Source organism: Drosophila suzukii, chromosome 2R (assembly GCF_043229965.1).
Source record: "Drosophila suzukii chromosome 2R, CBGP_Dsuzu_IsoJpt1.0, whole genome shotgun sequence".
Lineage (NCBI taxonomy): Eukaryota > Metazoa > Arthropoda > Insecta > Diptera > Drosophilidae > Drosophila > Drosophila suzukii.
The window spans coordinates 22,643,773-22,656,668 of NC_092081.1; the positions used below are offsets into that span (position 1 = coordinate 22,643,773).

Genomic DNA, 12,896 nt, shown 5'->3' on the forward strand with positions numbered 1-12,896 from the left:
CAATACCACCCGCTCTGGGTGTGATGCTTCGATCTTATCGCCCCCAATTTGAAGGTCGCAGGTGAAGGCCCTCTAAGAACCGCTAAGCCCGACTTGCGATTTTGGGTAGGGTGTTCATATGTATGTTGCGAATAAAATGCCAAAGCTGATAAGCAAAAACAACAAAAACCGTGCGTTTTGTTGTCGCTTGTCGTCCGGTTTCACAGTCTCGGTTTTCTCTCTTCTTGAGGATTTATTGAGCACACACAGCGAATAAAGATAGATGTGTGTGTGAATGCGTCATACTGGCTGAAAAGGCCAAAATCGGCCATAAAAAGATATATCCACAATTCAACAAAATAGTATCTCCGACTGAGAAAAGATTTAATTGAATTCTACACACCGCATTACATTATGTCATATTTACACGCACCTTACACGCGTGTATTTTACACGGCCCACCAACACGAGTGCAACTCAGATGCGAGAGAGAGAGAGAGCGTCTCTGCCGACGTCGGCAGCGTTTCCATTTCGCCTTGCTTTGCGGTATCGGTACAGTACGGCAGTTCTTTAAAAAAAAATGTAAATTTATTATACACATCATTTTTTTTGAATTTAACAAATTAATATACCAGTATTTTAACTTATGCATACATACAACGATAAATTTAAACATTTATAATAAAATACCAAAATATCATAATGAAATTTATAAGACTAAGAATAAACAACTACTTCGGGTAGGTGTAGGACTCGAACCTTTCGTTTCTATTAGAATAAATTTAAATTGATATTATGATGAATATTATGAAAATGAAAATTTTGAACTTAAAATATCAAAATAATTATAGGGACTTTCTTTGTGAGGAGTAGGTCTTAATCATGGGTTTCTGTTAGCATACGAGTACTGTCGTGCTTGGCCATCATATGATGACTTCCAGTAGATTTAAATTAAAATTCAAAGTCATAGTTTCTCTTTCAATTTTATTCAAGTATTTATATGTTATTGAAACAATTAATTCACTTCTTAATTATAAGAAAGATGAGGTTCTTTTCAGTTTTCAGTTTAACACAATATGTTACTGCAAAAGTGTTTTCCAACAAAAACAATCTTGTTTAGTTCTTAAATTAAAGATATTCTTTCAAGTTATTCAAAAAAATAACTGAGAATCGTATTCACAGATAGGTTTAAAGGAATGTTTTGTTTATGAAAAACAAAAGATATTTTAAAGTACGGTTGCCCTCGCTGGTTTTCAGTTAAAGATATCCACATCGCACGAGTGTCCGCCTATCTTGCGACGCTCCATGGAGATCATGTACTGGATTTTGGATTGCATCACCATAGCACTGGCCAATGGCATATTTCGGATCTGAGCAGCTACGCTGAGTCCGAAGAAGGTGAATTCGTCTTCACCTCGCATGCCCACTCCCAGTCCAGCTCCATTCGCCCTTCCAGCTACCGATGATCCCATTCCCATTCCCAATCCCAAAACCTCACTCTTTTCAGAAAGAGAGCAGGCCGTCGACATGGGGAGTGGCATCTGGGCAGGTGCCGAAAGTGGAGCTGTATTGATCTCGGCGATCTTGGGCAGCGATGGCGGCGGGGTGGGTGGCTGATCCATAGGCATCGGTGCTGCAAGGACAGTAAACAAGGACGACGGTGTAGGAATCGATGGCATCTCTGGAACAGACATGTCATCTGGATCCGGTTTTATCTCGGTCTGGAGCTTGATGGGCTTCAGCCTTGTGAGGCGAATCTGTAGGCGCTTCAGTTGCGGAGTGGTTGATGTTTCGAATTCATTCTGGGAAAGGATTGCAGGGAAGAACCCATAGATAAATATTTATATGATATACTGCGTCAAAATGAGTAAAGCATAACTAAAATCTTCGTGTCCAACTATACAGCTTTTATAGTTTTCGAGATCTCAACGCTTATATGGTACATGATAAGAAATCATTGGCAATGAAGATATTGCTAAGTTATTATCTTAAAAGAAATAATGGCAAATATCTAAAAGACCTTTTGATAGGAATCAAATTTCCTAATGTCTTTTGGAAGTCAAGACAAAGGACATTTATTAAGAGATTGATTTACTGGAAGTAAACCGAAAGATCTTCTCTTACCGTGTCCAAGAACTCGGCCAGGAATCCGTGGAGTGGGGCAAACCAAGGCGTCTTTGGCTGATAGCCCGAAATGGTTCGGATCTTCTTCAGCTCCTGGTGGTACCCAGTGCGGAGATTCTTGATCTTCATCTTGACGCCCTGGATGGTCAGACATGTTTCGTAAGGCTCAATGTCAGCATTGATCCCCGCCTGAATTCGCCGATAGGCTGCGTTTCTAGCTCGCCGTAAATAAGGTCGCTTGTTCCAAAGACAAGGTTCCCGGCCGTAAAGCTCGACGAACTTGACCGTACGTTCGTCAGAAAACCGATAGGGAAGCCCGACCACGCCGGGTGGTACCGCCGGATTGGTCATGGCTGGATTGGAAAATTGATCTTTTTCGGTAATACTTTCTATTTTCAGAGAACCCGCTCTATGAATATTATAATCTGTATGCCTTGCCAAAAAGCAGAAAAGGGAGAAAGCACAAATGATAACCTCTCCGAACAACTGCTGCTCCCCAACTGACGTTGAACATGTTGCTTTCTGCTTTTCTGCTGCTTTGCTCGGCCCCACTCCCGCCCCCTCTCCTGCTGTCTCACTCGTCTGATGCTGCTTATGTGATGCTTATGTTTTTGCAAGTCTGCTTTCAAGTGGGAGGCAAAGCACAAACGCAAGGAATTTAACACCGCTGTTTAAAACCCAATTTGAGACTGGATACGAGCATTCTTTTACGAGCTACCAAACGAGAATGCATTTTCAGCTCGTATAAAAACTTCACTTTGTATTTGGAATATATAAAAAAAGTTTGAAAATATCCTTGACTTTATCGAATTACTGTTTAGAAAAGTTTTCAACGCCCAAAACCCCAAAATAAAGCATGTAAACAACGATTTTTTCAAGCAATTCCAAAGCAAAAACGAATGAAAATTTGCTGACGATGTGCTTTGTTGCTTTTACGGTGCTGCTCGAGAGAGAGGCGTAGCGAGAGAAGGCGCAGGTCCGTTATTCGAGAGGCGCTCTTAGAGCACAGTGGCGGATCCAAGGGGGTTTCGGCTTTGGAAGCACCAAAAGGGAGTGCTCCAACCAAAACATCACGCTCTGATGTGATATAACCCCCTAGAAATATGGTTTGGGGCCACTACTGTGCTAAACAATAAACTTTGTAGTTACTGATGCAGCAAATATGCTTTATACACGCAGAGTCTTAAGCAAGGGGTTTGTCGGGTTAGAACTACATCATAATAATAACATCTATAATTTAGATACAATTACTATAAATAATTAAAGATGCAGACATTTTCAAATTGATTGGTATGCTTTCTTGTACTATTCTGAAACCTGAAAACTTAAGATCTTTTCCCCAAATGAAATCCTGCAAACGCCCCTGCCAGTTTGTATGTTATTTCTACATACATACAGACATAGTAAAGCTGAACTGAAGTTATCATAGAAATGAATGCTCTCTCACTTTGCAACTGGAGACTGAAGAATTGGAAAGGGATCGCCAAGTACATACATTGAACATTAACAGCAGCTGTTAATTAACAGAGCGCTTGTGTATTTTTGCATTAATATTGCATTTCCTCTAGAGTCTAGACTCGTATACCATTTTTTCTTAATGCGCCCCTCTTGCAATCTGGATGCAACGGAATGCAGTTTCTGGTTCCCTTCAGGTAGGTTCCATCTTCTTCATCTGCCTGTTTGTCTTTCCCTTCGCCATCGCCCCTTCCCTCGTCCTGTTTTATCCTTGGCTATTGTGAGCTTGCAACAGCGCGTGACATCGTTATCCTTTGTGCCTCCGGGAGGAAAAACTGCAGCGGCAATTCTGGGATCCATTGTTACGGTTTTCGGGGCATTTACGATTTGATTGTGGGAAAATGCATGGCAGCATCTGCCGCCGATAATCAGTTCGAAATGTAACGGTTATTTCCCTATTAGGATTTTCTAGGAATACTTTCCAGACTCCGTTTCAAAACTATTAAAATATTGTAGTTTTAAATGTTATAGAAAATACATTTAAATAGGACATACACTTTAGAAACATTCAGAGAAAATCCTTAAAATGTAAAATGTAATGTAATGATGATAAATATGGTCAAGGATTAAATGAAAAATTTTTTATGTTCTGTTAATAACTCAAAAATTTCATTTTAATTAATAAAATACCTTCCAACTACGCCAAGGAAAGAATTTATTTATTAGGGATAAAACACTTTACAAATAACATATTTTTAAAATGAGAATCAGTATTGCCTTTGACTTATGATCTGATCAAACGTTTGTATGGGAAATATCGAAATACAGATGAAAAATTCGTCAAGAAAGGAAGAGAATTTCTCGTACTACAAGTAAACCGAGCAAAAAAAATAGAGTGTCTATAAGGAGTAGAACAGAACCAAAAAGTTTAAAGTATTTTATAGCAAGGGTAAGTTGACAAAAAAAAACTTTTTTTTTTAGAAATAATTTCGATTTTTAAAAATTCATGTGTTTTGGTAATGTTAGTTCGGTAACTAACTTACTTGCTGGCTATAAATTTTTGGCGCCATTTTTAAAAAGCGACCCTCGTTCTTTTTGCGGTATGCGTTTCGTTCGACTGAGAGAGTTTTCTGGTCTGGTTTCTTTGCAAGTATGCGTATGCAGAAGAAAATTCGATACTGCAAAATAGTTACAGTCCTTTTCTCAGGAATCGTAGGGAAAATCGCAGTAGATTTTCTTTTCCCAACTAGTTGGTCTATTATCGTGGCAAAAGCATTTTCTTCCTTTGCTGCCTAGCGTTTTATTTGTTTTTACATGCCATTTATCGCCTTCCGCTTTGCTCGTCATCGCAGAGAGCATCTCTCCCTCTCTCCCGCAGCCGCGTCGCTGCCGACAGCGCTGCCGCTGCCACTCGCCTTCGCACTTTTCGTTCTGCCGGCAGACGCGTTCTTCCGTACAGTTAATTTCGAGCCACACAAGCGCAAGGTTGGTTTCCTCTCCCAAATCCCAATAACATTGTGCAAAATACATCAGAAAAAGTTTATTTAATAAGTTGCCAGACTTTTATTTGTTAAGTGCCCAGTGAATAGTCTGAAATTGCCGTTTTTCGCCGTGAAATTAGTGACTACCATTTTCAGGCAGCGCCTGTCTGTACCCCAGAGCAAAAACCAGAGCGGAGAAATCGAATCGTTGCCATTTTGGCTTTGGCTTCTTTCCTTTGCTCGCTGCTTCTTAGGCCTCGCCTCAAAATGGCCGCCGATGTCGCAATTTTCCCTGTTTTCGTTCAAAACTTGCAGTTTTTGGCGGAATTAGTTATTAGACGCCTTCAAAAACGCGCGCTTTTTCGCCTATACTATTTCCTATAAGATATGCGTTTTTGTGCATTTGTTTTTACCCGACATTTAGCGTTTTCTCTTTTAATTCGCCGGTTCGGCGAGAGAGAGAGAGAGCGCGCTTCCGCTCTCCCAGAGAGCATCCCTCTCCGAGCTGTACTCTCTAGCTATTTTCTTTGTTAATAATTTGTTTGTTTTGCTTGTTGGCTATTAGAAATTGGAAAATAGGAGGTATTTATCAAATCCATATCCAAAGATATAAGTATGTAGTGGCAAAAGTAAAAGAAAACGCAAAAACAAAGCCACGCTCTCGCGAACATCTGCCGCCTTCATTTTTTTTTTGCGCAACTCTGCCAAAGCCGGCGTCGACTGCGGCAGAGCACAGCGAATACGTGTGAGAGTGCCGCCTTCATTTTTGGCAGTCGACGCCAACTCGTTCAGTTTTTTTCGAAGAACAAGCGGCAAAGGTTGGTTCACGGAGCTCTGAAATAAATCATCTTAATAAAATAATAGAGATACTTGTTTAAACAATATAAATTCTGTGATAAACACAAAGTGCTAGCGGGCTGCTTGGTTAAATAAAAGAAATATTCATTGAAGAGAGAGTGAGCGATTCCCAGGAGAGTGGTGACCAAACACGTTGAACTAGCCACTTTAATTACTGAAAACCCTATTAGAACAGCACTAATTGGCCGCAAAATAAGTGTTTTCTTAAAAACCTGTACCTCAAAATGCCATTTCCCCAGCATTTTCGAGGTTTTTGCTCAATTTTCCTTACATTTTGAGAGCGCGTCGCAGTCTGTACCAGTATAAGGCAGTCATCGCATACAGAAAATGTGTGTCTTGCCTTTTCGCTGCCTTTCGCACTCGCCAGCGAAATTAGTGCCTCTTTTTGGGGCTAAAAGAAGGACTTCTAAGCCCTCTAAATAGTTGCAGTCCCAAGGGTCCATACAATATTGCCCCGTAGAACGCCAATTAACTTCATATTAATTATTAAGTGGCGCGCGTTCAAGCAGATAGAAGAAGCAGCAAGCGCGAGAGAGAAGCGCGCGCGCGCGCATTTTTCGGTTTCTTTTTCTCCTGAGAGTGCCGAGCGTTAGCAGTACCAGTAGTTCCATCTCCCTTGCGCCGCCATTGCTCTGCCTCCGGTGGTGGCTTGCTGTCCCGCTCTGCCGCCGCCGCTGTTGTTGCTTTCGCCTTGCTGCTTGGTACAGGAACATGGCGCGCTGCTAAACGGAAAATGTGCTGCCCATAACATTTTGAATTAAATGTTTAGTTTTGGCCCGGGAGTACAGTTCCACAGAGCAGTTATAGGTTATTAGTTAGAAGATCTATAAAAGAAAAAATTTAAAAAAAAGTAGTAAACTCATTCAGAATTTTCTCTATACTATATAGTTTAAAAAGATCAAATATTGCTTGGTTGTAAATTTTTTTAATACAGGAAATTCTATATGAGTTTAGAGGAATGATCTTTAAAAAAATGTATATTAAATTGTTTAATGTTGGGTAACAAAGTACAGTAAATCAGTAGAAATCAGTTATAGATAACTAAAAATAAAAAAAAAGGGGTCTAGTCTTTGTTATATCATATGTTTCTTATTAGGAAGTATATTCCAGCAGTTACCATAGATCTTATTTACATGTTCAGAAGTAAATATCAAACTAATAGAAACCAATAGGCAGTACAGTTCTGCAGACAGGTAGTTATAGATTATAAGTTAATTATAGTCGGTTAATACTAGGAAAATTGTATTCAATAAAGTCTGTAACTTGTTTTTATAGCTAGGCAGTCTTAAATTATATTATATCTAACCAATTATTCCTTTTCTACTTGCAGCCAATAATACCTAGTGTAACACTTGTTAAATAGTTTCAACAAAACACAAATAACATGGCCGATAAACCAAAACGTCCTCTCTCCGCCTACATGCTGTGGCTTAACAGTGCCCGCGAGTCGATCAAGAGGGAGAATCCCGGCATCAAGGTTACCGAGGTGGCTAAGCGCGGTGGCGAATTATGGAGGGCAATGAAGGACAAGTCGGTGAGTAATCAGAACCCTCTATTTCCCATGGACCCCTTACTTATACTGCTCTTCATTGGTTCTTAGGAGTGGGAGGCCAAGGCTGCCAAGGCCAAGGACGACTACGATCGGGCTGTCAAGGAGTTCGAGGCCAACGGCGGTGGTGGCGGTGCTGCCAACGGTGGAGCCAAGAAGCGCGCGAAACCAGCGAAAAAACCATCCAAGAAGAGCAAGAAGGATGAGTCCGATGAGGACGACGATGATGAGAGCGAGTAGACTGCTCATACTTACCCCTTATTCATCACCAAGTCACACACACACCAATCCAGAACCAGAACCCACAAGAATACAAAACACTGGTGGCAACACCACATCTCCCGCATTTGCATCCATAAAAGTCCCCCTAATATAGAATGCCAAGCCCGATCTATCATCAACAAACGAGATCTGTTGAGGTTGCAACTAAAATCACACACCACACACACGAGAGAAGAACAAAAATACGTGAAAATAAGCAAAATTGTATTTATACATATGAATTTAAGTTTATAGTAGAGTCGTTTCTCTTATAATAATACCCCAAAATACAAAGAAGAAAGGACAACCAACAGGAAAGGAGAAGAATGTAAGAAGGAAGTACGTTGAGGTGTTTTTTTGTTCAGTTTCTGTTTCGTTTCGTTGGAAAAAACGATTGCGTTTCAGGGATTGAAGAGAAAATCGACCTTGCATATAAATTTGTAAAGTAAACGATAAAATAATTCCATTAAAAATAAAAAAGATACAAAAATGGCAATTGTTCTCTCAGTAGTTGGATAAAATCGACTCGATTACAAACTGTAAACTTTAAGATCGGGCTGGAGAAAAAGGGATAAATATCCACTTCACGACAAAATACACACGAAAAAAAACAAACAAACAAAACACCGCAAATGAAACAAACGAAATTTCGCTCAGGTCTTTTCGTCATTTTGCATTAAACTTAATGTTTAACGTCTTGTTAGCTAAAGATGTATAGCAGAAGAGGAAATCGGAAGGTAGATGAGACAAGCAGATGTAATTGCATTTAATCGGTAGTTTTAATTGATAACTATACGTATAATTTAATGAGAAAACCAACAAAATAAAATAAATACATTTTTTAAATGCGTTGAAAATGGATCGCTCTTTTATTTGCTGCGAAAAGAATAAAAACACGGGGTTCTTGGTACTTTAAACGTTTTATTTTAAATATCATTATGAATTCAATAGTGATTCATGCTACACTCTAAAATGATTCCTTTCGTTTCCGTTAGTAATGCAAAAATCAATGCAATGACTTCTGTGGGATTTAGTGAACTATTATATATTTAACTATTTATCGTATGGGATTATCGCATACAAATACCATCAGAGTTCTTGTCTTCACTTTGGGATTAGATTATCAAATGTTAACAGATATACAATAGAAACAACCCTTTAAACAATATCTTTTCAATGCGATGGAGTGATGATTCGGTCGAGGGTTGAGATTAAAGCTTAAATTTAGATACATGCTCCTTGAGTGGTGCCAGATCTTACAAATTAAGTATGGGGCCTTTGTTTCTTGGTTTTCCACGGTGTACAAAACAGAACGGTGTTGCGCTTATTTATTATCGAGCTTAGACTACGAAGTTATGTATGGCAAACAAAAAACAAAGTCTCTCTCAGAGCCTTTCCACAAAAGAAACGATGAAGTCAAGAAACGAAAGAAGCTGTGTTCCAAAAGGGTGTCCGTAGCAAGGTGGTGGTCATCCTAGCACCCACCGAAGATCTCCGACCATCTCAGCAGCCTGACCCACACACCTAATTGCGATTCAGCCAGAATATTGTCTTGAGTACGAAGTAGGCCAGGCCCAGACAGTAGACGATCTTCTCCCGCTGCGTGCGCTGCTCGTTGTTTATCTCGATGTTGAGCACCCGGCGATTCAGCTTGGCCAGCTGGCGCCTCAGATACAGGATCTCCTCGTGGGGCGTCAGCTCGCCCATGGGCGTGCCCTCGCGGTGCGCCAACATCGAGGCATCCAGGTTGTTGTGCTGCTGGTTCAACTGCGAGCGTTTGCTGGCGCTGCCCGTGGTCAACTGAAAGAAGTAGGGCATTCGAGGATTAGTGGTTTACAAGAATGGGTTGGGGTTATATACCATTTTGAAGTGTTTGGCTATGAAAAATACAGCGGAGGTGGGGAATTTTGGAGAATATTTGTGTAATCAATGTGACAGACGTATTAAAAGACTTGAAAGTTGTATATAAAGTTTCAAATGTTATACCAACTCAAAAAACTACATCAATTCCGAATTCTCAAGAATTCGCGGTCCTTCGATAAGAGAAAAAATACAGTGAAAGTGGAACATGTTAGTGTAATCTTTATGAATAGAGAGTTGCAAAGATAAACATCTCAAGTACCTACATTTATAAAAAAGGCTAGAGAATTCGCGTTCCTTTAAGGATATTTTCTTTTGCTAAATTCTGGGATGAGAACTGTAGACCCTATTTTGATTGTTGGTCATGGGCAAAGAGATTACAGATTTTCTGACAAAAATAAGAGGTACTTCGCTAAGATTCCCCCTAACATTTCCGGTGTCGCAGTAGCTTCTCTATAAACAATCAACATTCAAAAACCCCCTAAATCGAAATTTCTGTATAGTCAACAATTCTGATTTTTCGGTCCGCACAATGACAACCAGTCCAATCTTCGCCGACGTTGCTGAAAGCGAGCTGCCCAAACTAGAGGCGATAATCAGTGCCTTGAAGTGCGAGCAGACGGGTCACATCATGGAGGCTATCCTGCTCTACGAGGAGAGCATCTTCAAGTTGTCCCAAATGGCTGAAGCGGAGCCGAGTCGCCGCCAGCTGTGTGGGAAGTACCTGAAGATGTACGAGTCGCGGGCCAAGCAGCTGAGGGACCAGGTCAAGGGTCACCTGCACTCCAGCCGCATGCTGGATCACATCACCATCGAGCAGGGAGCCAGGGGCAGGAGCTACCAGCGGTTGTTTGGTCCCTACTTGGACGACGGTGTGAGGGAGGCCCATCTCAACGAGCCTCACCTCACGGAGCCGCCTCACTTCAGGAACCTGCTCAACTTTCTGGAAGTGCTGGTCAAGAACTGTCGCTATCTGAAGTACATTCGCCTGACCACGAGACCCGATGCGGTGGCGCCCAAGAATCAGTTGCAGATGCTGCAGCAGATGAAGAACGACCTGGCCGGTGGCAATATCCAGATGAACTTCCAGATGGACGACAGCCTGCACGACCGCAAGATTGTGCTCAGCTCGGGAGTGGTCATCAAGATTGGCAGAGGCCTACACTACTTTGAGCCGGCGGAGGGCTCCTACAACCTGGGCCTGTGCGATTTCGACTTTCGCAAGTGCCTGGCCACCGAGGTGGACATCTGGAAGTGCCGGGCTTTTGCCAAGCGGCTCAAGGACTCGGAGGAGGACGAGTACCTGCCGTCTAAGGAGGATCAACCGGAGGCGCATGCCTACTCCAGCGATTAGCAAGTGAGAGTGCGATTTCCGCATGGTCGCTTGAAATTAGGTCAGTCGCCTTATCACAGCAGTACTAGAAATTAATAAAAGCAGCAGGTTGTTAATCTCCCAGCTGACTGAATGGGCGGATCGCTGATTTCCATAACCTAGTACTCCATTGCATCATGATTGCAGTTCAAAAAGCGTATTTAAATACAGTAAAGGTTAAAATAAGTGGATAAGCACAATAGTGATTTCGACGATTTAAAATATAGTAAGGGAAAAATGATGTGAATAAGCCCATTGTAGTCGTCAATAAATCAGCTCTATCAAATCAAGTGATACTTAAAAGTAACACTGAGATTACTGATAAGTCAACTTATAATTTCACGAAGTGTCGCGAAAGACAACAAATTCTAACACGTTAACTGAAGAACCACATGGACAATTCCTTACAAAATTAGGAGAATATTTAAAGGTAACTCAATGAACTTAATTTATATATTAAATCAAAACATACATGTTCAAAGAGATCCAGTCAGTTGGGCAAAATTTAAACAAGTTCTACATATGTGTATGTCCATTAACTTCGATTCTGAACTCCTAAATTAGCACTGAATTACATTTAAATAAACAGCGAAATGGTACGAATAAAATGGAATTTAATGAGGAAATGCTATTGTGTGTTTTGATTGTAACTCCGAGGGTCTGTTGAGACATCCCTTTAAATGGAATGTTAAATCCACTTAAAATAGGAAATGTATAAGGAAATGCTATTTACAATCGAACAAAAAAAATTTGAATAAAGAACTAGAACCTCTTGCAAACTCGAGTTACTGATAAACTCACCTGGGAGTCCGATTCCACGGAGTGGGTGTCGTTTGTGTGGAATCCCATGCGGGCGACCCCATTGGCACGCACATACTGGGTGGCCGCGTGGCCCTCCTCGTCATCGGCGTCCTCGTCGAGATCGTGGCCATACAGGTGGTGACCGTTGGCCCGGATGGGCGAGCTCTCCTCGGAGGCCGAGGGGAAGTGGTGATCGGTGAGGGTGATGACGCGCGGCGGCGTCTGGACGCGCACCAAGCCGATCGAGGGGTTCTTGGGCAGAATGGAGTTCTCCAGCTGGATTTCCCGAGGCGCCGAGCGCGTCTCCAGGTGCTGGTTGTGTCCGAGGACCACAATTCGGTCCGGCACATTCATGTCGATCTTGTCGTGGTAGTTCCAGGAGCTGATCATCCCGTTCTGGTTGGACAGCAGCAGGTCCTCGTCGGAGAACTCGCCGGTGGCCTTAATCCGCTTGGGAACCCGCATCCTGTCGTTGATTTCGTGGGCGAACTTGGCCTCATTGTACAGATCATCGTCCAGACCATTGAACATGGGCGTCGGCGATTGGGGGGTCACCATGGCGATGTCCTGGGGGTTCCTCAGATCGTATCCAATATCCTATATGGATTTACTTGCTTTTCCGCAGCACTTCTGATGGGTTTTTCGTCGATTTTCCAGTTTTTTTCAAGGAGGCGGCCGTGAGAGAGACGTTTTCATAACAAATTAATAACCAGAATTTGGGAAGCGCAACATTTTCGTCTGTCTTGTTTGTGTGTTTGTTGTTTCTGTTGCAGTTGGTGTTTCTCGAATGCCTAATACTCACATTGCTCTGGAAAATGACAGGAAAATGTCCGGGAAATCCGTAAGAATTTACAATTTTTCTCCTGCCTTTTGTTATGTGTGTGAGGAGAACGGAGATAGAATGTGCTAAAAAATCCCAAACATGACAGGCACTGTTCTGTTGCGCGCCAGATCTGGCTGGTTTATAGCTAAATTAGCAGAGGTTCGATAAAAATCGTTTAATTTAAATTACGAAATTATGTTAGCTCGGAACTGTAATGGTGAAGTTTTCTAAGTAATACTTGCTGTGGATTTATTTAAATAAATACATATATGTTGTTTTGAAATTTGTGTTCCTATTTATTATTTTATTTTAATTTACTTGGACTAACAAATT

General features: G+C 41.5%; 4 protein-coding genes across 7 annotated transcripts; 2 read left to right on the top strand and 2 right to left on the bottom strand.

Annotated features, from left to right (window-relative positions):
• Positions 1-1,001: 1,001 nt before the first annotated feature.
• LOC108008590 (uncharacterized) lies at positions 1,002-2,618 on the bottom strand. Its single transcript, XM_017072469.4, has 2 exons — positions 2,104-2,618; positions 1,002-1,781 (listed from the first exon to the last, which is right to left on the bottom strand). Exons 1-2 carry the CDS (start codon positions 2,452-2,454, stop codon positions 1,233-1,235), a joined length of 900 nt encoding a protein of 299 aa, XP_016927958.2. The 5' UTR covers positions 2,455-2,618; the 3' UTR covers positions 1,002-1,232.
• A 2,403-nt stretch (positions 2,619-5,021) lies between these two features.
• Positions 5,022-8,203, top strand: HmgD (High mobility group protein D). 2 transcript variants are annotated; one of them, XM_017074463.4, is made up of 3 exons: positions 5,022-5,043; positions 7,228-7,431; positions 7,498-8,203. In XM_017074463.4, the coding sequence occupies exons 2-3, from the start codon at positions 7,282-7,284 to the stop codon at positions 7,684-7,686; spliced, it is 339 nt and encodes a 112-aa protein (XP_016929952.1). In that variant the 5' UTR covers positions 5,022-5,043; positions 7,228-7,281; the 3' UTR covers positions 7,687-8,203. The 2 variants fall into 2 exon arrangements, with proteins under 2 accessions (XP_016929952.1, XP_036669342.1); XM_036813447.3 differs by lacking the exon at positions 5,022-5,043 and adding an exon at positions 5,727-5,857.
• A 405-nt stretch (positions 8,204-8,608) lies between these two features.
• Tango11 (transport and golgi organization 11) lies at positions 8,609-12,698 on the bottom strand. Of its 3 annotated transcripts, none has more exons than XM_017074459.4 (3): positions 12,543-12,698; positions 11,741-12,370; positions 8,609-9,507 (listed from the first exon to the last, which is right to left on the bottom strand). In XM_017074459.4, exons 2-3 carry the CDS (start codon positions 12,296-12,298, stop codon positions 9,232-9,234), a joined length of 834 nt encoding a protein of 277 aa, XP_016929948.1. In that variant the 5' UTR covers positions 12,299-12,370; positions 12,543-12,698; the 3' UTR covers positions 8,609-9,231. The 3 variants fall into 3 exon arrangements, with proteins under 3 accessions (XP_016929948.1, XP_016929950.1, XP_065719972.1); XM_017074461.4 differs by having other exon boundaries at positions 11,741-12,367; positions 12,543-12,691; XM_065863900.2 differs by lacking the exons at positions 11,741-12,370; positions 12,543-12,698 and adding an exon at positions 9,568-9,586.
• Positions 9,897-11,064, top strand: LOC108009796 (MIT domain-containing protein 1). Its single transcript, XM_017074458.4, has one exon. The coding sequence runs from the start codon at positions 10,100-10,102 to the stop codon at positions 10,919-10,921; it is 822 nt and encodes a 273-aa protein (XP_016929947.3). The 5' UTR covers positions 9,897-10,099; the 3' UTR covers positions 10,922-11,064.
• Positions 12,699-12,896: the final 198 nt, after the last annotated feature.

Bases quoted from the DNA above. Each gene is read 5' to 3' on its own strand.
- Tango11 (XM_017074459.4), bottom strand. From the start codon at position 12,298: ATGGTGACCCCCCAATCGCCGACGCCCATGTTCAATGGTCTGGACGAT. The intron at 9,508-11,740 runs GTGAGTTTATCA...TACTTCTTTCAG, and splicing joins CCGTGGAATCGGACTCCCAG to TTGACCACGGGCAGCGCCAG.
- LOC108008590 (XM_017072469.4), bottom strand. From the start codon at position 2,454: ATGACCAATCCGGCGGTACCACCCGGCGTGGTCGGGCTTCCCTATCGG. The intron at 1,782-2,103 runs GTAAGAGAAGAT...ATCCTTTCCCAG, and splicing joins TGGCCGAGTTCTTGGACACG to AATGAATTCGAAACATCAAC.
- HmgD (XM_017074463.4), top strand. From the start codon at position 7,282: ATGGCCGATAAACCAAAACGTCCTCTCTCCGCCTACATGCTGTGGCTT. The intron at 7,432-7,497 runs GTGAGTAATCAG...ATTGGTTCTTAG, and splicing joins GGGCAATGAAGGACAAGTCG to GAGTGGGAGGCCAAGGCTGC.
- LOC108009796 (XM_017074458.4), top strand. From the start codon at position 10,100: ATGACAACCAGTCCAATCTTCGCCGACGTTGCTGAAAGCGAGCTGCCC.